The following is a 24,880-nucleotide window of genomic DNA, read 5'->3' as shown; positions in this document are numbered from 1 at the left end:
TTGTGCATGCTCTGACATCAAATATTTTGAACAAAATTTAAACTTTAAAAAGATTGCCTAGCACGTGAGCAGACATTACTACATAAAAATGACAAACTAGTGTGGTTTATAGCAACATTAGCACATGCAAGTCGCTTAAAAGAAATCGTTCCAAAAAAGATGCGCTGGGGGGAGGAGGAAGAGGGGCAGGTAGAAACATTCAGCCAAGAGCTAGGAAGATTAATTCCGTGTCCGTCAGATACACTGATGGTGCACTGATACAAAAGTCAGCGTCAGCGATAATCTGATCAGCCCCGAGAATTTCCCTTTCAAATCTGTGTTTGGATCAGCTTGCGATCTTGGTTTTATTGAAAAGTGCTGTACAGACACATTCCCTGCAGTGCACAGGAAAGTGCATTGCATTGTTCACAGCCTTTAAAGACGACGAATGCTCTCTTAGCTTGCCATTTATACAGTGCCCCGTGTGCCCGATGTAAACTATTCCACAGCTGAGTGGTATCTTATATACCACTTCGGTGGCACAGGGGATGAAGGGCTTAGTGTGTTTCCTTTCACAGGCTTTGTTTTTCATCTGGCTGTATGCAAGAGCGCACAGCCGAGAAAGCTTCAGAGGGGCTGTGAAGACGAGGTCAACACCATGTTCTTGCCCGATCCTTTTTAGGTTTTGCGAAATCGTGTGGATATATGGCATCACAACATACTTATTTGGTCTCTGGCATGGCATAGCATTGGGTGATGCCTGAAGCTTCTTTAAAAGCATTGATCCCACTGAAACTAGCACACTCAAAGGGAACCGTCGAAGCTTCATCGCGCCTCAGGTCATCCCTGACTGAGTCTTGTGTACACAGGGTTGGCCATAGTTTTAACTTTCAAGTGTTCCGTCTGAGAGCTTCGGCATTCCCTTCAAGTGTGCTAACTGCAGTCTGATCAACCAGCAATAACGTTTGAGAAACTTCCGATACAGAAAGGAACATCTTGTGCTGGGCGATCATGTTGAGCATTTGTTAGCTGGTGAAAGGCAGTCACTAGGAAAGGTAAATAAGCACACATGGCAATAATTTTGCTCAATGCACCGCACTGCATTCTCTCCAGTAGTGCCTACACCCACAATAGACTCTTAGGGAGACCTTCAAGTCAGCTTCCCTGCACAGTGAAAATTCCTTATGTGACTGCCATTTGGTGCTGCCCAAAGAGAACACAGGCCGCACACAGTGGCTTTACAACTGTAACTGTACCTTACAGATTACCATGCATTTTCTAAGACTTTTCTGTAACAATGTTCCTTGGACAGTGATTTATGACTGTTGGTTGAGAACAAAGTTTTACTTGACATGGTTTATGGTCTCTTTGGCTTTGCACCAAATACAGTGCACACTTAAGTCATGCTTGCGTTATGCCATTTCAAAATATGACACTGACCCGATCGACGGAGCACAAGGGGGCTTTTGGCAGGTGCTGGGGCCATAACCTTGGAGGCAAAATCTTCAAATGTTGTCAGTTCCTTGTAGTTCTGTACGATTGTCTCCAGTGCCTGCGCTCGCTGCTCATAGCTGATATGCACATCAGGAAAGTAAGCATATCTCACCACGTTCACAAAAATATGCAGGCAATTACACGTAAAAGCTCAACGCATCCAAATGTTATTATAGATTCATTTTACAGGTATACAGTCAAACCAGATAATAAACCCGGGTACAGCGAAATATGTTCTATATCGAGCACATAAAAGCTTTTTAGTGATATCCACGCAAAATAAGCAGCTTAAGAATTAACTGGACATCGGATACATGTGCATGCCTACAACTAATGTCAAGAAGTTCCTGCAGTGGATCTCTCCTATTTTCCTCATATCCTTTATGAACATGCATGTCACATTCCGGTCATGCGACAGCGTGTTCAGAAGTTAACTGAGCAGGGTGCAATATGATGCATAACCCAACATAAAGCAAGATCCTACCAGATTGCTGCGTTACCTATGTGTGCTCGTGCAATAGTCACGTCACCATAATATGCTTAAGCACGGTCACATAGCTTTGTTCTGTCCATGTATAACAAGCTCATCATAATGGTTTGTCACACTCAGGTTCAGATGTATCGAATTACTTGATATATCAGACTATCTTTAGGGCACAAACTACTAGTTCATGATAACTGAGTTTGACTGTACAAGTCTAAAAACAAAGTTAACTGGCAGAAAAGAAAAAAAAAGAGAACCAATTTGTCCAACCACAACACTACCACTATCTCACAACTGCCTTTGGACCATTACAGTTAGCTCAAACATGATCACTGCAATGATGTTGCCCTAGGTAAGCCCTGCTGTCAAGACACTTTGAAAGCAGAAATTTATGAAGCAAAATTTTTCTAATTATATATAAAAAAAAAAAAGAAAATCGCTCAAACATCAGCCTAGGCCAAACTCGCATGAAGTGCTGATGAGGTCTCAAAAAAAAAAAAAAAAAAAAAAGAATCTTGATTTCTTGCAGTCATAAATGAACCATGCAGTGAGCTAGCAGTTTTCTAGTTTAAATATGTCCACAGTGGGTGGGGACAGCTTAGGAGAAAAAGAGCTCATGAATTCAGAAATTTCCATTTCTTCTTAAATGGTGTCTTTGCAAGGCCACATGTGCTATGGACATAAAATTGACTAATAGGCTATTAAACGAAAACAAGTGCAGATAAAAAGAAAAAGGGAAGTCACAAGAAAAACAGGAACATATTTAAGAAAGAAAGGATACTATGTGCGGAACATGGGTTTGAGCGAATTGACAGCCCTCCCAGCATTGATGGCTGTCGCCCGAATCAGCCTCGGCAGAACCAGGTGGTCCACAATGGCACCATCAAACAAGGGGCCGAAGAACGGCACCTAGAGAGTGCAAGTCATCAGTGCAAAAGTCAAAAATACTTCTGAGGAGACTATGGATGTGTCCATTTCAATGGCATCATCTGTTCTCTTATGTGTACTGTGCATGGGTCTGTGATCACCCTGTGCAGCAGTTTCACTGCGCTGCATAATACAGCACTTTTGAAACTTTTTGAGCAATCATTGCTGCTCTGTCATGGGTAAAGTAGGGACTCAGCTGGAGGGAGAGATGCTGACTTTAATGTGAAGTTGGAAATGTTAGCCTAGTTGATCACCTGACTTGCTATTCCAAGTTCTACGTGATAACTATGGTATACACAGTGATTGTACAAACACACAAACTGCACATCCAGTAAAGCTGTTCACTAAGTTTCGTTAAGGCCTACAGACCTTAGAAACATCAGCTACATTTCTCCAGTGCGCACCGCACAGTTAGTGCTTCCCCACCATCCAAGAACGTTCTGAAGCTTTAAAGGGCAACTTTGGCACTTTTTTAACAATATTAGGATATTGACATTTTCAAATGGTATTGACAGTCCTATCATTCAATTTCGTCCTATCGTAGGGTCGTTCAATTTGCTTAGAAACTCGTCAGTAATTTAAATAACCAATAAACAAGGTACAGAAACCAAAACAGGTAACTGCTTCGTGTGACGTCATAATGAGTCGATGACGTCAGATGCTACACTATCGTAATGTAAACATGCAGAATGTGTGCTAAACACGTAGTACATGTGGCGCTAACACCAAAAAAAGCTGATGATGTCTCCTGACGACACATGGAGCTTTTACAGCTCTTTTCAACTAGACAGCAGCGATTTCGGTGACGATTTCAACGACAGTGCGAGCGCTGAAGGATCACCGTTTGCTTTTGACCAGCCGCTGCCGCACGTAACAGCTGACGTGCCCAAGCTCAAAGCACCGAACTGCGGCAAGACAAAGCGAAGCACCGGTTATCACATCTGTCAATATGATGATTGTCAGCTGTCGTGTAGTAGAAAAATGGCCGAGCTTCATTGTTTCTAAGCAAAGTGGTGGTACAGTCTCCGACATCACAAACACAGAACGCCCAGTAAAAAGTTATACAATTGTGGGCATAAGGCGGGAACACACAACCAATCTTTAAAATTCATATTCAGGAAAGCTGAATACTTGCAGCCATATAGTCTGGCAAAGATAATCAGAGTGCAAAGAGAACATGTATTCAAAATACACGTATTGAGGTCAGTGGACATAAAAAAAATCGCCAGAGTTGCTCTTTAAGCTCACACTGTGCTGTGAGAAAAGTGTAGTGCGACCTCTAGAGAGTTTCTTTCTAACATGCTCTAGTTCTAAATACTTTCCAAGAAGTACCCCTCTCCAAGACATTATGCTCTGCAGTGAAGCTCAGCTGCAGTAACGCGGTTTTGCCCTATTACATATATTATGTTAGGAGCACCCATGCAGTGTGTTCCAAATGAGAGAGGTTCACAGGAAGGCATAAAATGAGTAACAGTGGAAGAACAAGGTACGTCTGTTTTGGTGGAGCATCCTTTCATAAATTGTCTTGCAAAAATGCACAGTGCACTAAAATGATTTGACCTTACCACTTTCGCACTGCATGATGCGAGACTGAGGAGCTCCATTACTGGTACAGTGTGTTAGCACAAAATGCAAAGCTGACAGTTTCGATTTTCATGGACCAAGTGTGTCTCAATTTTGTCAGACTGCAGTAAGCAAGTGAAGCTACAGTAAGACCTCGCTATAGCGAAGTTTGAATGGGAACTGCACCTATTTTGTTATATCCATTGCTTGATATTAACAATTGTCCACCCTCATGGCTGACACGGCCAACATCGACCACACAGAAAGGTGGCAAAGTGTTGTTAGTAACTACTGTGTAAGCCAATGTAAAAGCCCACAGTTCAAAGCTAAAAGATTTTGAAAAGTTGTTTTCTGTTGCATCGTCGTCACGGTAGTTTTGAACTGCTTATTCAGTCGCATTACATGCAGCATGATGTGCCGCCAGATTTCTGCCTAATCAGAGCAGCATGATGAGCAAATGACAAAGAGAGACATACACCGACCAAATAAAACTTATTAAAAGACAAGACATATACGTCTTTCTTTGTCATGTCTCATCCTGACCAGATGGGTTTCCGTCAAACTCTCGATTACATGATTAGCAAATTTTCATTCTCAACTAAAAAACAAGATTTTAAATGCATTGAAACTCAAAGAGAAACTCAAAGGGAATTACGATTACTTCATTATATTCAATGATTCATCACAACCCATTTTGTTATAATGAGGCTAGACTGTATGGGGTAGCAAAGGAGCTGTTGCAACATGACAAATTACAATTTGGTGTGTGGTAAAAGCTCGAGTAACACAAAGAATCTCTCAGACTAAAGACAAATAGGCAAAATACATATATTTCTCATATGATAATATATTGTACGATAAGGAAAGGCAATGCATACCTAAAATCTGTATGTTATAAACGTCCGCACGCTAATTTCAAGGGCCACACATCGCATTACGAATGGAGCACGCCAACTGCCACGATACATACACATCGTGTAAACTCCGGGGCATGAGTCTTTCCTCAGCAATCAGCAGGCATGCACCTGTGCCCGAGTGCATGCACACCGGGAGCCGTGAGAGGGACGCACCAAGCAGTTCCACCCCGAGCAGATACCATTAATCTACACACATATCATACGACACTATCACCTGTCTTATAAACAACACTATTACCACCACATAATGCTCTCACGCGAGAGGAAGCCGTAGTATGGCGGAAACTACAAACAAGCACATATCCACACTTGAGTCTGTACCACGTAATACACGCTGCGCTGTATTAAAAATGCCTACGCTGAGATGAATGCGCAATCGCTCTAACACATGGTACGAGCATGCACAAGCACACCGGAGCTCACACCTACAACACGCCCCACCACACCAACTCCAGCTCGACAAACCAGCTTGAACTGGCCAACCGAGCGAGAAGGGCAGCTAAGGCTGCTGTACCCATGGACTGAGCGGACCACCCACTGCAGAGCGGATGTGCTACCTATGCTCGCATAGCTTGCGTGCTGTTCTGTATAAAGTTTATTCTCTCTCCACATGCTAATACGTAAAAATCTCAGATGTGCTTCCCACTCTTTCTCTTAAGGAAGTTTTCGGTGTTCCAACACAAGAGAGAAAATGCAAGGCTTCCTGGCAAGTAAAGACCACAGGTCTCAACTGGCCCACAAATGCTTCATGCTAAAAGGAGCTATGCAGAGTTTTGCGAGCACTGAGCACACAAATTTTAATCTTATGGCCACAGCCAGGTGCACTAAAGGTCTACCTGCCCTCAGATCAAGGGCACAGAAGCTCAAATTATGGCATATGTTTAAGACCCAGAGGCACACATCCTGAAAAAAGAAAAAAAAAAAACAATGGCCAAGAGAGTCACCAACCTCTGGCTTGGGGTTTATCTGGACGCGGTAGAGCCAATTCCCCAGTGGGTAGATTACAATGAGCACGTCGCAAAACTCCGTCGGGATGATGCCACGCCGATAATCTCGCGTGTGTTCAGACCACACAATGTGCACTTCATCATTGCCCAGGTGGCGCAGCTGTGAAGCAACATTAGCGTTAGTAGTAAACTTGTGTTGACACTTAAAATTTCTAACATTTTTTTTTACACCTGTGCTACCACGGGACGAACAAAGAAGAATGGTCACATGTGAAGTCGTCTGAGAGAGGGTGCATGCACTTTCAATTTTGGATGTGAAGCCACACAAGACCAGTGTATATTCTCAGCTATGCAATGGTGGGCGCAATGACATTATGCCACGGGGTGCCAATGTTGGACTCTGTCGCACCTGACATCTTTCTGTTGTCTACAGTGCAGCGGCACATGTCGCAGTGGCTGCCTGGAAGACACAGTAGGCAATAGAAATGTGTCATGCTTTTGCACCCATTCCAGACTTAGTTTAAGAACTGTAACTTAACAGCATTGGGCCTCACTTCTCATTGAAGGCATAGGCAAACATTTGCTTGTAATGATGGGAAGTGAAACAAATCAAGCTTGCTCAGGTGTCTCAGCAAGCCCAGCTCTCACATTTTTCAACCTCTAGTTATGAGTGCAATAAAAAGGTTGCTTCAGAGAAAGCTTGCCAAGAAATGCATTCATTTAGGAGTAATAAGAGGATTAATTGCCCACTGTCACTGATTCTCAGTTTTCATGAGGAAAAATTGCATAAACAAGCATTACATATTAACACACAAGTATTCAAGCTCAGACAGTGTTGTCCAACTTGCAGTAAAAGATGTTCAAATTACATCAGGATGAATTACAGCAGAATGATGTTAAAAAAAAAAAAAAACGAATGGCAAGAAGCACCTTTTTTGTAATGGAGTCCTTCTCAATGGCAGGAATTCGCGTGGACACATGGAAGAGAACTTCCATGAATGAGGTGGCATAATACGGTGCAGTGCTGCCTGTGCTCTTGTTGGTCTCAAGGCCACCATTGTAGCCTGTGTGCACCTCCAGATCAACCTGGCCAGGGCAGAAAGAATGTCACGAATTAGTAGCCCTCAGCTCTCACAGCTAAATCAATGAACAGGAACAGCGGGTCTCCTTGAGTTGCAGTTCCAGACTGCCCATGACTGTCTGGTAAACTGCGTATGCGAATGCACACTGGCTGAAAGTAGCACCTTTGGCAGTCTGGGATGACAAATCGAAGATATTTAGTGCTTGTGCAGAAACTAAATTTCAGAAACATTCAGAAAGTAGCCAACTGTGCTCAGCGAAAAGCTGAGTGTTGTCTACTAAGACAACCAAACAACCAAGGAATAATAACTAGCGTGAGCTTGCTGAAGAATGTTAACCTAAAGAGCATGTTTGCTGATGCCATGAAATGCAGAGTGAACTGAAGGAACAAAGCAGTGCCTTACCTCCCAGCCCAGACCTGCAACAAACTCTTCAAAGGCACGGCTCCCAGTATTGTTCATGAATATAGAGTTCTTGTCCTCCTGGCCCTCTGCCACATAGATCACAGCTATTTTGTGCGTTTCACGGCTGCAATGACAAAGAACGCAGCTACGTCACTAAAGAAGAGTGTTGGACTCGTTGGGGCCATTGCTTTTGGTGCGACATAGTTTCTAGTGGGCAAAAATTCTTTAACAGAAAAAAATAATAATGAGAGGGGACAGGACAGAGCACTAGTCTGTTCTGTCCTGTCCCCTCTCTTCTTTTCTGTTAAATAATGTTTTTCTATTATTATTATTTTTTTTGTGACAGACACTATGTCACAACTATGTCTGGCTACTCCACGCTACATGTGTACAAACCTCACAAAGGTTCATAGAAACGGATGGCACTGAAAAGTAATCGTTGAAATGTTGCCTCCAGTAGCATCCCTTGTTCGACCAATGTTTGTCACCACAAGCTATGTGTATGCCAGACATAGTCAAAAGACGGCAGATGGCAACATCAATCAGTGAAGTGCAGATTCAGCAGCTATAACATCTAAGAAACTTTCTTGGCTTTAGCAACATTGTAGTAATGGTGAATGCAATACACCTTTATTAGTCTAATTTAAAACATGCATTTGTCTAATAGCCTGTTCTCCAATGAATGACCACATTAGTTATGAAAAGCAGAGCCAAATTTCAAATAATGCTAATCCAAGTTCTTCCTAGCTTGTCTCTTTAGTGCCAAAACAAAGAAACAATCAAGTGTATTAAATAAATGCCCTGACAGTGTAAAAACAGAATATCCTAAAAGCTTATAGCAACTGCAACATTGACAACAAGAGTGCAGAAAGTTAATTAAAGGAACACTAAAGGCAAATATTAAATCAAGCTTAAGTAATAGATTAGTGTTCAAGAATGTTTAAGGAGTCAATTACGGAAGCCATTACGGGACCTCTGCCTACAAGTTGTTCCACTGACGTCGCGGATTTCCTCCTACACAATGTCATCCTGCACCACTGTGCTCCACGTCAGCTCCTCACGGATTGTGGACGTTACTTCTTGTCAAAGGTCATTGATGATATCCTCCACCTATGCTCTTCTGAGCATCAAATAGCCACTGCATAACCATCCACAAACTAACGATCTCACACAGCGACTGAACAGAACGCTTACCGACATGCTACCTATGTACATTTCTCCAGACCACCAGGACTGGGATGTCGCTCTGCCATATGTCACCTTTGCGTACAATTCGTCCCGCCATGACACAGCAGGCTGCTCACCGTTTTATCTACTGTTCGGCCGCGACCCCATTTTGCCCCTGGACACTGTACTTCCATAAGTCACACAGTCGCACACTGCTTATACCTGCGATGCGATTTCTATGGCAGCACAGGCCCGCAAGATTGCCCGCGCTCGCCTCACTGATTTTCAGGCTATCAAGATACACACCGATGGGACATGCAGTATTTACCTGGCTCCCTCGTGCTCCTGTGGTCACCATCTTGTCGTGCGGACCTATCGGGAAATCAGGTCCCTACCGAATCCTGAGAAAGATTTTGGATGTGGCATACAAATTGCTCCCGAAGAGCCCGACCTGTCATCCCTACAGCCAGGAACCGATCTTGTTCATGTCTCCCGTATAAAGCACTATGTGCGTGCCTTTGCCAGGCCATAATCGCTTGCACCGGGTTGGCGCTCCAACCCCGGTGGCGTAGTGTCGCGATGCAGAACAGAGACAATAATGAAGAAGTGTTGTTGTTGCTGGGGCACTTTGGCCACCATGTTCTAGTCCTTCAGCATTCTCCTTGCATAAACAACATTCATGCTTGTCTCTGCCTCGCAACAGTATTATTGCAAACAGAGCTTTAGCAATCGAGAAACTGAGGTAAATGCAGGACACAATAAGCGACTCCCCCGGGACATTCAAGTCATCAGGACTAGCCTGATGACGAAGGCATCCCTTATTATAATTCTGTCAGTAGAACTCAACCACTCGTTATAAAAAGATCACTGGATTGCATTATAAGACAAAAGAAAATGCTGCTTGTCCAGTTCTATTTGATTTTTAGAAATAACTACCTATTGACATTACCCTTGAAAACGACGTGGTTGGTCGAAAGGTTCCGTTTTTTCTGCCATGCGCTGTCCGCGCTTTCGTGTTTCAGCAGTTTTGTTATTGCGTAGTGCTAGGCTGGGTTTTCTGGCCCGTGAAACTCAAACTGCAAGTAGCAGAGAATGCCATGTTCATGTGATGATGCGGGATTCCCTAAGAGTCCATGCTACTTGACCAAGTGCAGCTGCAGCGGCGAATTCAACGCTCTGTCTTGGCTCAGTTGCTCCATGGCAGTGCATACGTCTTTCGCGCAAAAAACTAGCACCGTCTGTCGGGCGTTAACACAGTGCCTGACAGGCAGCACACCGCTTGGGAGCGGGTGATTTGAGTTGCGCTTTTCTTTACACAAAACAAACGCTGTGAGGTTTATGGAATGCTATTTTAACAGTCCACGTTGACTTAGCATTTGCCTTTAGCATTCCTTTAGATTGAAAAAGTGACTTGAAGAGTGGGGGAAAGAAAGGAGGGGCAACGCAAGAAACCGCACCAGATTTGGTTGTCGAGGTTCCGCAGTTCTCGCAGCAGCTTCTCGTTCTTCTTGACAAGGTCAAATTTTGGCCTGTGGTAAGAGACATGCATGCATACATACAACTGCAGGAAAGCTGGGTAAATTATTGCACAAACAAAGAGCAATAAAACACCATGAACGTAGGCAACAAGGAGAATTGCTGCATGTGTGCAGAAAGGTGGAAGCAGGGATATGAATGGGCAGGGATGTCAGTAATAGTATCAATTGCATAAAAGTGGCATGGAAGGAAGGCTGGAGCACAATAAATTTGTGCACAAGGTAACCTAGCATCAACAGAAAACCACAACAGAAAAGTTAACAATGCTATATGTGGTGATCAGTTTCAAGTGATGGGACAAAAGTCCAATGTGACACTGTGAACACAGCTCAAAGATACATTTCACAGCAGTCTCAACAAATTGTTTGTGCTCTTGTATGATACTTGTATGCATGGAAAGATGAAAAAAAAAGTGTGTCAGTGCTTTCCGGGCCTTTCTGTCATGATGTAAGTAGAATAAAAATTTTGAAGAAAGAAAATGAGGTAGGAGAAAAAAGTGAAACCGTCCTTCAATGCAGAACATGACATGCACAGAGATGATAACCAAGAGTAAATCACTGCACACTAATAAAAGGCAAGACAAGATTGTCCCTAGGTATTGATGAAAAAGGTTAGTGTTATTTAGAGTGAAGCAAATTTCAGTTTGGAATGTGAGAGCTGCACAAAAAAGTAGCAGAATGAGAAGTTGGAAAAGTAAGCAGATTGAGTCTCAAGCCTTTGAATACAACTGAGCAATCATTGTCTTCAAAGCACTAACCTCTTTTCCCATGCGAAGAAGTTGAAGTTTTCCAGAAGCAGCCGTGAGTACTGGAACGGCGACAGTGGCTCGGTTGGACTGGGTGGGCTAGCAGCCTTTGCCAGCATCCTGTACGGCAAAGTCGCTATCTTTAGCATAGCTAACAGTAAGCACATTCTATTAAATGTTTTATGCAATGTTACCATCCCCACAGTATCTAAGCAGTAGGATGGCCGAAGTGAACAACGCTGCAGCAAAACTGCAGCATAGACTAAGCATTAGCATTGCACCAAAACTGGAAAAAAAAAAAACAACGACGTGTGAAGTACCCAAAGAATGAACTAATTTCTAAAAGCTGTCTGCCAGTGGCTGAAACTTGTGCAACCTTTCTAGTTAGCTATAGTAAGTGGCTATCAATGAGTCTGAAATGTCCTTTACACATGACAAGTCTGTGATCCTAGGTCAAGTTCGCCAATGATGCTATTATATGCAGTCATCTCCAAACAGAGAAATTCTTGAATCACACAATCCAAGAAGGAATTCATTCTACCCAAACAAGTGCACAATTTGTAAAGCTACACATGATCTTCAAATAGGCAGTGGTGTTACAGGCAACTTGTACAGTATACACCATAGCAAAAGCACTTGAATTTCAGAGCACACGTGCGCATAGTAGTTTGCCTAGCATGGTCACCAGTGTACAGCCACTTCCTACCCAGTGATATAAAAAAAGGGGGTCAACGTTCCCAGTAGCTGATCACAGTATAAGGGGCATGGTTAGTGCCATGTCAACTTTCATCGTAAGCACTGACCCCGTGAATGTTGTCCATGCTCTAGCAACAACAGGTACGAAATGATCGAGAATGTGTCACTGCTGCAGCGGAGCAGTGGCTCCCGTGAATTTCAGCGCTAGTGGGCAGGTTGTATTTTTAGGACGCCTATGGCGAAGTGCACAAGCACTCACTCTGAGCTGTAGGCAGCCTGCGCAGTGTGCTGGACTTCCTGGGCATGCTGGTTTAGCAGTAGGTGGACGGTCTCGGCCTCGCGGATGCCTGCCAATTCATCAGTGGCCTTGGGTGCCGAGTTGAGCCGCTGGCAGGGCAACTGCACACACTCTGGGCTCGTGTGCCCAATGTACTGCAGCAGCTGCACAGACAGCATGGCACAAGCACTTGCTATTTCTGTTTTCGGGAAAGTGACAAGAAGATCACATGGCTTTGTAGTGTTGAGAAATATGAATGGGAATGCCTGAAATGTATTCAGAACCTAAGATGGTCCTTGTTTTTGCCTTAAAATCGAAAATGCACAGTTGGGCAGAGTGTTCAGCAGTAAAGCAACTTAGCAGGCATTAGAAAGTGAGGTCTCAAGTTAAAATCCTACGTGGGCAAATCAGAAACTCTTTGCCCCTATTTCTTATTAGCCAGTATAAGGCACATACAGGTAATTACAATTATATATACTATTCTAAGTGCCTTACACTATCTTTCTGCATAGTCCCCAAACCGGTTCAGACATTTGTCCAATTGCAGCACGAAATTTGAGATACCCCTGTGGTCAGTCAGCGACGCACGCAGCCTCCCCGAACGCTCACCATCGTGCAAGTCTTCACGGCCGTTTACGAACTTGCAACACCACCACCTCACACCTCTCAAAGTGAGACACCTTTCCCCATACGTGGGCTGCATTTCCCTGTGGATTTCGACGGGCGTTCGTCCCTTGATCTATAGAAAATGAATCACACTTTGTTGCTCGTACGCCGTGGACGAGTGAAGCACAGCTGCCATCTTCAACAACTGAGAGCAGCGCCGTGTCGTGTAGCTACTGGCAGATATGGCTCGTCCTGTCCAAGAAAGGTCCACTGCTGGGAATGGATATGTTGACTTCACATTTACAGTCATAATTTGGCTTAAAAAAGTAGGGGCAAAGACTTTATGATTTTCCCTCGTATAGGGATTGTTGTTCAATTATCATTGTCATGTTTCCTTTCACATTGAGCCTCCCTGTAAAGAACTGCACATGTGTGGAGGATTCCTGACAGCACTAAAAGAGGTACAATAAGTCCAGTGACTGATCTTTCAGCTAAAGCACCTTATGTCAATACTAAGAGTCACCGAACATACACGCTGCAGCTAGAGCTCTTGAGTGACATTATGTAATCAGCAAGATGAATGTATGCCGAAGCTCAAATGTATTCGGAATGCAGAAAGTGCGAAGAAGTGCAAATGAAACAGCAGTGCAGTCGGATTTTTTTTTCTACTCTCTTAATTTGGGCTGTTGGATAATTGGATCAATTCTGTTGGTTCTGTCAAGGCTGAACTAATGGAAGCTGACTGTATAGGTACTTTCTTGAGGGCCTTGCAATGCTCACATCATCCAGGTTGTCATAGTTGTCTTGTGTATTTTCCAGCAGTGGTAGCTGACCAGGTGGCCGATGAAGGGGACTTCTACGCCCCGAATCACGGGTGGCAGCATCGGCATGGCAGCGGTGCTGCTCCTGAACGTCCAGGTTTCGGCCACGGTGAGTGGTGTAGTGAAGGCATGGGTCAGGAACAGGGCCTGGATGATGCAGCGAAAGAAACTGCAGACTGAGCAACACTCCTGGCAAACGAGTTGCCGTAACCCATTAATGAGGAGACAGGTAATGCTTCAACATGACTTGCTGAACAACGAAACAAAACGAGTGCGTTCTGTTACAAGAGAGTTTAGACCAGCAGGTTGATCTTAACACTACTCCGCCCATGTGTCTGATACAGGTGTACACGGTGCACTTTCTACCACAATACAGTCCGTCTGAGATGTAATTTCTTGAATGCAACTGGCTCCATTGCTGAAGCTGTGCAAGGGAGCCAATCGACTGAGCCAACCAGACTTGATCGCACTCGATAGTGACCGACTGTGACACTTGTATGTCCATGTGTACGATGGGCCATGAAGCTGTAGCAACAGCAAGTCCACATCCTTCTGAAGCTGCGGTGTCAAGCATTACATTACACTTCGTTCCTTAATGCTGAATGCCACTGTACCAACACACTGAAGTGGTTTGAAGCAAAACAAGCATGCCTGCAAATCACCCCCTCCATCGCATGTACGCACAGTCTCTCTTTCTCTCTCACTTCCTTCTTAAAGTGAACCTTCCTTTTGCTTGTTCCTTTCTATTCCACTGCTGTGGCAACATCAGAAACCATGCCTGGTTGGGTCTATGAGACCTATCCAAGGAGGGTTCCCTGGCCCTCACCACAATGTCCTCTAGACGGCAGTAATTAGGTATGCCCACGAAAGCATTGCAGAAGCTGCAGCGCATACAAGCTTACTTTTGTACTCACACGCAACACTCCAGAGATGAGGTAGATAGAATAGTAGAGAGAAGGTAGAGAGACGAAACAGAGAATGGGTAGAGTCAATGCAGTCGAAACAAGCAAGTAACAGCCTTGCCACTCTTCGCTCATGGCAACTTGCACAGAGGGACAAGCGTTTTTCTCTTAAAATTGCAGAAAAACAAATTTCGTGCTATCGATACTCTGTTCTCGCTAAAATTTCACAGCAAGATTGCATTTGATGGCCCGGATCATTCAGTGTAGACTTCACAATGTTACTTGTCTGGTTTTTAAGAAAAAAAATGCCAAGTTGCCTTGGTCTACATCTTTGGATGCATACCCAAGCGTATAATGAAAACAAATCTCGAAGGACATGCTTTTCTGCATTGCAGACAGAGGAAGTGACATAGCCACCATGTTTTAGACATCAGTTACTGTAAAGAGTGCAGACAAAGGCAAATTCAACAATATTGTTTGCAAACCAGGCACGTAACGATCCAGACCATAAAATTTGATGTTTCTCGAAAATTTGGGCAAGAAGGTAAAGGCAAAATAATTTTTTGTTGCAATTTTAAGAGAAAAACGCAGTCCCTGTGCATGGGAGGAAGGTGGAAGAGGGTAAAGGTGCTGTCAGAAAGCATGCCTCATTTCAGGTCTGTTCAATACAGGAAACGCTGCTAGTACTAGAAACAGCAGCAGCTGCGAACAAACTGGAAAAATGTAAATTCAAGGTACGGTATGGCATGTTTCTGCTATTTTTTGAAAAATAACCACCATGAAAGTTTGTCTACGTGGACAAATGATGCAGGATGTGCAGACACAAAACTGCATTAAAGTGCTGAAGCGTCAAGATGACAGACACTAGCAAGTGGCCGTCCAGCAAATCAACGCTTCAGCTACGATGTGATGCCCCGTGCGAGGCAAGGACACGGTGCTCACCTTCTTGCAGGCTATGAACAATGGTGCACAACGGCTCGAGCAAACACTTTTACTACGAGAGAAATGCAGGTGGTGCACTCAAGGTAACATTTAACGTCATCTTATGACTCTCGTATGCTATCAACATCACCGCCAATTATTGTCTATCAACGCAAACAGCACAGGATGCTTCGCTTACATAAATTACTATAGTGCGTGGGATCTTCATTATTATTTCTTTTTTTCTAAGAAATGTGGAGTAAGTGAGCCTCTCACCAGGTGGATAGGAGCCTGCACGGCAGCCATGAGGCCCGTACAGTGTCAGACAGTCCCAAGAAAATTTGCCGCTCAGGTCACGCACGATAGCTCGCACTTGGGACTTGCCCGTCGTGAGGCCTACACTTGCAGCACCTCCCGAAGTTTCCTAGTAGAAGAAAGCAGTTGCGGGCATGTTTGATTTCTATCTGCTTCTCAATTTCTTAGCTTGGTTCCTTACTTGACCAAGTTAGATTCTTTGAGTAAATGTTTCCTAATTCAAGAAATGGTTTAGCTAGATGGACAATATACTATTTTAACGCGAGAGTGTTAAGGGCCCCGTGTTGCAGAAAATCTGGTGTCGGTGTCGGCGACATTGTCTGTTAGAGAAAATCATCCCAAACCATGCATCCCGAATCACGCAGGCACCTCTGCGTGGCGCATAGGGGTTAGTGAAATACTTGAATTTCTCAAAGAAAAAATGCATCAGATAATTAGTAAAGTATGACTTGCACACAAGCTACAAACATGATAGCATTGGATTGTAATTTGAATATGCAAGAAAACATAAATCTGTTACTCGGAGACTCAAGCACAAACCCTTTTTTCAGCTGCCGTTAAAGGTCTGTCCTAGTGGCCGCAGATGCTAGGGTCGGTACTAGGGGGACCTAGTGAGTGAGTTGTCTTTAATTTGATAAAGCGTGTTAGAGACATGTGCCAATGCCTACATTAGTAATCATAAATATCCAAATAATGAATGAGGCAATTATGTGAAATTAATGATGATTGCAATAGTTCATTGTACTTGAACAATCAGATGTGTTTGTATTGCATAAAAATTCTATTTTGAAGGCAGGGAAAGGCGAACTAACTGTCGCCCTTCTCAGTGGACACCTCAACCATGCTGTGAGGGAAGGAACGCCTGTGCGTGTGACATTAAGACAGGAGCAGAATGCTTCCACTGCTCGCGGAGGTCGCTAGGAGGAGCGATGACGTCAGTGCTAAGGCATAAAGCGCCCGAGCGCACGCTCGTAGTAATTACGTAGTTATGCGACTCAAGACCATGGCAAGCGAATAAGAAGGTGATGCAAACGGGGCCCGATAATGCTATTGCGTTCCGCTCTTAAAGGCAAAGCTTAAGAGTCCTCCAAGTTTTTTTGAAGCCGATATATCTCGCTGCTCGTGAAGGGCTACCCCTAGTGCAAAGGCAGCACTTTTATGCCACAGTGCTTTATGGTTCGTGGCAAAATGAAAGGTTGTGTTTGTCATTTCCAGTCCAGTGATGGAAGCCACAGCAGTAAGTGCCAGACTTGGCACTTTCTGATCAACTAATGCTTCCAGGGGTCATAAGAATATGCTAGAATTCCTTACGGCTTTCCTGCTAAATGAACAACAATGTCAATAATACAGACATTTTTCACAGACAGTCAAATAAACTAACATGCAAATAAAGCAGGCAGCAACTACAACAATGACATTAAAATGCTGGCCATTCAAAAGCAGCAGCAAAGCCAGCACTTTGAATAATTTTGCAGAACAGACTTCTCCATTTTTCTCTTACACAGGAGTCACAAAGCACACTTTCAATCGCAATCGAACCTGGTCGAGATCAAATTTATTAGTCGCGACTGGCTTCTTTGCGCAAGCTGTGGGAAGGAACCAATTGTGGTCGAGAATTTAAATCCGGATCAGGCTCAATTGTGACCAAAAGTGGCCGTATGATACAAGTATAAGAACACTGTAGCCCCAATCCATAAATATGCCCAGGTCACCTGAATCGGGGAACAGAGATGCCATCCCTCAAAGGAAGAATTGAAATACACCCAATATTTGTCCCCATAGTTGTTTTTAAAAGCAGCGCACTTATAGACACATACTCAAACACTAATATAAGACACAAACAAGAGCGTTCAATATCTTTTTTTTTTTTCCAGAAAAGGGAGGAAGATTCTTTAATTTTATGCTTCTGACTGTCACAATAGCAAGGGTGGTCTATCAATTGGTTCAGCCTTTTAGATGTATACACATACATATGCATAACACACGTGCTGTACATCTGTATGCATGTATATATAAGTTGTATCTATATACATTTTTGGTACAGTTACCGGTACGAAAGATCAAGCTGAACGTCAAGCGTCAAGCTGAATCAATGACTTTCTCGTCTGTTCCCCAGCCATCTGTACCTTGTATGGATCAGAAAAAGTTTAGTTCTGTCCCCTGTGGCATTGTGGTTTATTCCACAACTTTAATATCTGATCCCTTTGACGTGCACCTTTGATCGCTTCCCAGCATTTCACTTGAGCAGATATTGATTTCTGGCATGAACACAAATACCTGCCTTGCAGCAATAAACCTTTTGTTACAGCTCAGTGCTTGTGTTTATCCATTTATTGTTGGTCTGTGTGTGCCTAAAGTGCAGTGCTTTTACAGCAACAACAGCCAAAGAACTAGGCCACCGGTACCTCCTCAGCAACATTATCCCCACTTTACCACAAATGCAAGTGCTCCATCTACCTCAGCAGGAATCTCAACAAGCGACAGTATGGCCATGTTGTTGAGGACAAAGAGCTGGATGTTAGGTGCTGAGAAGACTTCCTTGGACAGCTCACTGTCGCGGAGCGCAGGCACATCATCTTGCTCTGCCACCAGGCTGGTAAGCTGCGCCGCACCCAGTCCCATGGGGAAATGGCCAAGCTGATGAAGCAGGTGACTCAAAACCTGAAACAAGCATGGTCATCAACCCAAGCTTCTCCTGGCAAAACGTTCTTGAATGAATTATTGTAAGTTTGAGTTGAATAAGAGACATTCCCAAAAAATCGTTATGGCTTACTATACACATGCCTGCACACTTGTACGCACAAATGCAGGCATCCGCCAGAGGGATAAAAGGGGAGCAAGGGCGAAGATGGAGGGGCAGTGGCAGTGCTTCCCGTATAGCAGTGCATATAAGTGTTTTTGTGTGTTTGTGAGTATCCCCAACGCATGCATGCACATGCATGCACACCACTCTTGACACCACCCCACACAATGTGGTTCACTGTTAAAGGGAACAATCCAATGTTCAGCTCTCACTTCGCTGGCGCTCCGGTTGCAAGCACTAGCCAAAGCCATGTCAATGCACTGCACAGGTGTGTAAGAAGGGTGCCAATGCCACCAAACACAAGCCATCTACTGCAAAGCTAGACAACTGTACTCTTGCCGTGGTAAAAATTTCGCACATGCTCTGCACTCATGTGTTTCCTCTAACAGTGGGCCACACTGTACATGCATGTTTCAATCACACATGCTCTTTTTGCTTCCCCTCTCCACATCCACATCTCCTGCGATCTGCGATCTCCAATTACCGCTGTCCTGCGCCAACCGATTCCAACTAGCACCCGCAAATTTCCTAATTTTGTCGCACCACCTAGTCTTCTGCCGTCCTCCACTGCGCTTCCCTTCTCTTGATACACATTCTGTCACCCTAATGGTCCAACGGTTATCTAATCTGCGCTTTACATGACCTGCCCAGCCCCATTTTTTTTCTCTTAATGACTATTAGAATATTGTCTACAGCCGTTTGCTCTCTGATCCAAACCACTCTCTTTCTGTCTCTTAAAGTTATGTCTAGCATTCTTCGTTCCATCGCTCTTTGCGCAGTGCTTAACTTGTTCTCAAGCTTCTTTGTCAGCCTCCAAGTCTCTGCCCCATATGTCAGCACCAGTAAAATGCACTGATTGTATACTTTCCTTTTCAATGATAATGGTAAGCTCCCAGTCAGGAGCTCACAATGTCTGCCGTATGCGATCCAACCCATTTTTATTCTTCTGCGAATTTCCATCTCATGGTCAGGGTTCCCTGTGATTGGTTGACCTAGGTAAACATACTCCTTCACAGACTCTAGAGGCTGACTTGCGACCTTGAACTCTTGTTCCCTTGCTCTCTCCCTATAGCGTTCACGCACCACACACTACGCATGCACAGTGGACAAAATTTCATTTGAACACTTAACAGCCAGGGCTGTAAAAAGAAAGACTAACCATTCTGGCAGCAAGCTTCACGTTGCCACTCTTCCGAAGATCATTCTGAAGCACAGCTGGCGGCACAAAACTTGCTATGGAACGGGCGATTTTTCCACCCCCGGACAGGTGTGCCAAGGAGCTGGAGTGAGGGGCCTTGGCTTGGCCTTCACCTGGCTGTGCTTCAATGTCTGCAAGGACAATGCTTGGGCAGAGTGCTTGCAGCAGGGACAAGACATCTGGCCGCAGCAATGGGCTCTTGCCAGTCAGGATGTGGTCCAACACCTATACCCCGAAAGGATGGGGAAGTTCTTTCATTATTTATCTTTATCATCTATGGGCCACAGCACAGGTACACAAAACCTGATGTTATAATTTAATCAAGCTTGGCACCTCAATTGTGAACAAGGGATCTGTACAGATTATGAAGCATCAAGTTTTGTTTTTTTGATGTTTTTCAGTGACCTATTCTACTAATGATATCAAAATTTGCTAGTTGGGTGATGCAGGAACACAGTATTGGATAAGCGTGTAAACTTTGATGAGCATGTCTTTTTCTTTAACAATAAAGACACAGCATATATGACATTAGAGCATTGATTAACGTTTGTAATTTATTATTGTAAAAACACTCATCTCTTTTTACTATGATTTCATTCATACATTAACTAGTGCATATTGTCATGGCACCCCATTGGCCCACCCAGCACCGCCGAACTTAAAGCTGATGCCTGCATCTTGGCCATCACAAATTTATTTCATGTGACTGACAAAAGGTGCTGTGACCCATCATAGCAGTCTCTCATTGACCGTTTTCACTGTGCCCATACTGCCCTTTTCTCAGTATATTCTTGCTTCAAGAAGACATTTTAAACTACCGCAACATTTACCCTGATGGCACAGAACTTCTGCTCACCATCTAACATCATCTGTGCTCCGCTGTTCTTGCATAACTACACGATTTGCCAACCTCCAGACACTGAAGTGTCTCTTGAACTGGCAAACCGTGTACGATAACTTTTTTTGCACCCCCATGACCTTTACTGTACTGTACGCTGCTTGCGACCTCTGCCAGCAGCAAAAGAAACTTCTGAAAATTCCTTCTGATCGCCTTCAGCCTACCAAAATTTCTATATAGCCTTTTTTTTTTGCGATGGGCTGAACTTGTTAGGTCCTTTACAGACATCAACCACAGAAAACAAATGCGTTGCATTCACTACAGATTACACTATGCAGTATGTGATCACTTGAGCAGTCTCAACCAGCTACAGGATTGATATTGCCGATTTCCTGCTCTACGACATCATCCTCCATTGTAGAGCTCCTCATCAGCTACTCGCTGACCATGATCACCACTTCCTGTCTCACATCATTGATCGCCTCCGCTAGTGCATAATTCAGCACACATTCACCACAGCTTATCACACCCCGACCAACAGCCTTACGTTTCAGCCATGCTCCTATGGAGTTCATTACTATCTCATCTTAATGAACCATCTGACTTTTCTAGATTTAAATAAAGTCTTTGTAACAAGGATATATTGTGCAAACGTTTGCACAAAAAATGCCTTACATAAACAATGCCTTACGTTCAAAGTGGACAGAAGTGGAGAGCAGCCGTCAGACTGTGGTGTCGTCAGGGCGGGTAGCGGAATGTTCATGCACCAGTCAGCCAAGCAGAAGAGAAGTGACAGCACCAGCTGAAATGTAAGAGCATTGTGCCCAGACTGTTTTTGCAATCTGCTATTACTCGCAAGAAAAATAACACTATGTCATAAGTCAGCTTTACACCCTTTAGCACCACATCACAAAAGCATTGTTAAAAGTAAATCTTCCAAATAAGTATCGATATTTGTACAACCTTATTGTTTATTCAGAAATAGAAGAGCTTTAGCCCTGCTGCCCTTCTGATCAGCTGTACACCAATGCTGATACCCACTGCCTTGCATCTGCTCTATTTTGTGCAAACATAGGGGTGGCATCAGAATTTTTCTGTTGAAAAAGCAGAGTGTAATTCTCTTATTTTCATTGAGGGTGCAGGAGGGCCCTCCATCACTTCGCTCGCCATGGTAATAGGAGAGGGTGTTAGATATGGGACCATTTCCTGAGCCTACTTCGAGTTCACCAGACCACATCGAATCGCACCACAGCTAATTAAGGAGCGCAGAAGCACGGATACCACATTCCTGAGGCGCGGCACGTGCAAACAAGTTGGCGGCCCCCACTTCGTGTTCCGCAGGTGGAGCTATTCACTGCTTGGCTCTTCCCAAAAGTGAAGCGAGAGCACTGTTGCGGGTAAAGTGGGTCCCGAAGCAAGACGGCTGTAATGCGCCGTGAAAACATGGCAAGGCAAGACTGCAGGGAGAAGTAAGCCCTCGGACAATTGAGGACCAAACAGCGACCCTCTCCGCCGGGTGTGACACCATCGCACGGGCGCCTACCATTGGCCGAAAATGGCGTCACCTGAGCGGGCTCGCCCATTGGCCGAACGTGACGTGTCTTCGAGACACCGAAGGGCTTAAAAGACACAGACCGGGAGCATTCCAGAGCATTCCTAGAGCATTCCTTGATTCTTCTCTTTCGAAGTTCTTGCCGCGGGCCGCAGCGTCCGAGTTGCTGCCGACCCGTAATGACTCTAAGACTGTTAATTGACTCTCTCTGTAAATAATGTAAATAAACCTCCCAAGTTTTTTCATGCCAAAGTCCTCCTCAACTCCTACAAGGGGCATTTGGGGGTGGCGTCAGAAATAGTGAGGTCATTGATGGAGAGCCACATCAGGTAACTTATCTCGTATCGGATATGACTACTTATCACATGTAATCAATAGTTCGACGGAAGCCCGTCTGGTCGGGATGAGACATGACAAGCAAACACGTACACCGACCAAGTAAAACTTTAAAAAAAAAAAGATGTTTCGGCTTCCATAGGGAAGCCTTCAATAAGCTTTACTTGGTTGGTCTACGTATGTCACTTATCACACCCTTGTCACTGCCTACTTCCATAGCACTTTTTAAAGCGAAGCTTTCTGTGCCTCTTCCTTTGACTTTCCCACTGCTGCTGCTGCTACTGCTGCTGTGGGCTGCTGTCGCGCATACCGCGTCGGGGGGTGGTTCAGACCGTGTATATAGATGACAGCGCGAGTAAGAGAAAAAAGGTGATGGGAGAAACTCGTTTTCACCCCACCATGTCGCATATGCACAATGCCCTCTGGAGCTCCCTGGCCGTCACCACATTAGCTGCTTGACAGCTGTAATTATCCGTGACTCCCCTCAGAAGCATTGCAGAAATTGCAGCGCTTCCCTTTCTACTAATGTGCAAGGTCAGAGGGGACGCAGATAGAACTGTAGAGAGGAGAAGGAGAGGCACAAGAGGCAGTTTCAATATAAGAGAGGGGGGAAGTGATGTGAGAAAGCAAGGATACCCCACTACTATACGACAGGGTTGTGGGGAAACAGGATAAGCTTAAGTTCAACATATGGTACAGTACGTTGCTGCTATTTTTGAAAAATAAATGCCACGCAAGTATGTCAAGTGGGCAACTTATGCAGGGCACGCAGAAGCAAAACTGCATTAATTAAAGCGCACCGCAGGGTAGAGGAGACACTATGGAAGCGGTCGACCGTCAAATCAACACTTCTGTGGCCGCCGCATTAGCTTTGCGGCTATTGGCATTGCTAGAGGTCGTGGACTTGATCTCAATAGCAGCAGCTGCATTTCGACGGGGGTGAAATAGAAAATGCATGTGCACTTACATTTCGGGACACATTAAAGAATATCACGGTGTCAAAATTAATTCGGAGTCTGCCACTACGGCTTGCCTCATAATCCGATTGTGGTTTTGGAAAGTACAGCCCCATAATCCAATTCAAGTTTAATACTTCTGCCACAATGCGATGTGCCATGTGAAGAAATGACAACGCTCAACCCTCTCAGAAGTTATAAAATGTGGCGCACAACAACGCTCAAGCAAACGCTTCTCCCTTTGTGTTTTGTGTACTACGCAGACAAACAGCAGTGGTGCACGCAAGATAAAGTTTATCATCAACTCATCACTCTTGTGTTAGGCAAAACATTGAAGAAATTAAGCTTTAGCTGTCAACATCTCCGCTAATTATCATAAATCAAAGCATCCAGCACGAAAAGCTTCACTTACATCGATTCTCACAGTGCGTGGGATTCGCATAATTTTTAAACTAGCCATGTGCAGTCTTCACATAGATGTTTGCAGATCCACTTAATAAATTGCCAGCCCTCTCCTTATGCAGGTGTTCGTTTTCTTTATTGTTGCGTTGACTCCCAACCAACAAGTGATACTACAACTGTTACTTCTACAACAAGATGAAAGAACAGACAAGGGAAACGATATACATAACTGCTCAATGAGCTATGCTATACTGTGTATCGGCACAGCTCATTAGAGTGTGCTGTATTGCGTGTATTGTTTCCCACAGAAAGAAACATAACCATGGGCAAGTCATCCAGCAGCTTGATCCTGCATAATGCTAATGAATGACGTTTGGTGCACAGGCAGTGGCAGATAACACCAGAGGTCGTCCTACAACTTGGGAAACTGTTTGTTTGCAACAGCAGTGATTTAAAAACATGCAAAAATATAGTACTAGCGACCTAAATACTCGAGAAACAGATTACACAGCTGTGTCTGATTGGAATTTCAACACCACATTGATAAATACATGGCACAGAAACAACAGGACACCCATTGTTTCTGAGCTTTGTGTTCATATGTATGGTGTCATTAATCAAGAATTTATAACAAACTTTAAATTCTGATCAGGTTACAATCTTTAAATAAGAATATTCAAAGCACATAAGAGTAATTTGCTAGACAACTAGCTAGAAGAAAAGTAGAAAACCTAATAATCACCTTTTTGTTCTCCTCCTTGACATCAGAATCATCGCTGGGGAGAAGGTTGTGGATCGTAGATGCTACAACCTAAGAGTGCAGGAAAAAAAGAGTAAGCAAAACCTGAAATCCTTTTTGGAATCTTACGTTTGAAGGCTTGAGCGAACACACACAAATTCCACCTCCAGGCATGGAACAGTGAAATACTGTGTTTAAGCATTGCTAATGGAAATAAAAAGTGGAAAAGACAAGAATACTGGTACTTGAAAACAGCTCAAATACAATTAGCAATG

At 44.1% G+C, this 24,880-nt stretch overlaps 1 protein-coding gene across 6 annotated transcripts in view; it reads right to left on the bottom strand.

The window, feature by feature from the left end:
* The window catches only part of LOC142588306 (ral GTPase-activating protein subunit alpha-2), an 84,941-nt gene that overhangs the window by 6,916 nt on the left and 53,145 nt on the right, over nucleotides 1–24,880 (bottom strand). For all 6 annotated transcript variants that reach the window (XM_075699899.1, XM_075699900.1, XM_075699901.1 and 3 more), the window contains 14 exons: nucleotides 24,609–24,677; nucleotides 21,312–21,422; nucleotides 19,744–20,007; nucleotides 18,239–18,442; nucleotides 15,743–15,890; nucleotides 13,603–13,790; nucleotides 12,199–12,380; nucleotides 11,256–11,363; nucleotides 10,420–10,491; nucleotides 7,796–7,919; nucleotides 7,242–7,397; nucleotides 6,313–6,471; nucleotides 2,739–2,866; nucleotides 1,420–1,550 (listed from right to left, as the gene is read on the bottom strand). In XM_075699899.1, coding sequence (XP_075556014.1) covers nucleotides 1,420–1,550; nucleotides 2,739–2,866; nucleotides 6,313–6,471; nucleotides 7,242–7,397; nucleotides 7,796–7,919; nucleotides 10,420–10,491; nucleotides 11,256–11,363; nucleotides 12,199–12,380; nucleotides 13,603–13,790; nucleotides 15,743–15,890; nucleotides 18,239–18,442; nucleotides 19,744–20,007; nucleotides 21,312–21,422; nucleotides 24,609–24,677 — 2,044 coding nt within the window. The remainder of the gene's footprint in view (nucleotides 1–1,419; nucleotides 1,551–2,738; nucleotides 2,867–6,312; nucleotides 6,472–7,241; nucleotides 7,398–7,795; nucleotides 7,920–10,419; nucleotides 10,492–11,255; nucleotides 11,364–12,198; nucleotides 12,381–13,602; nucleotides 13,791–15,742; nucleotides 15,891–18,238; nucleotides 18,443–19,743; nucleotides 20,008–21,311; nucleotides 21,423–24,608; nucleotides 24,678–24,880) is intronic.

The sequence above is a fragment of the Dermacentor variabilis genome, chromosome 7 (assembly GCF_050947875.1).
Source record: "Dermacentor variabilis isolate Ectoservices chromosome 7, ASM5094787v1, whole genome shotgun sequence".
NCBI classification, from domain to species: domain Eukaryota; kingdom Metazoa; phylum Arthropoda; class Arachnida; order Ixodida; family Ixodidae; genus Dermacentor; species Dermacentor variabilis.
This window is presented reverse-complemented; position numbering and strand designations above follow the sequence as displayed.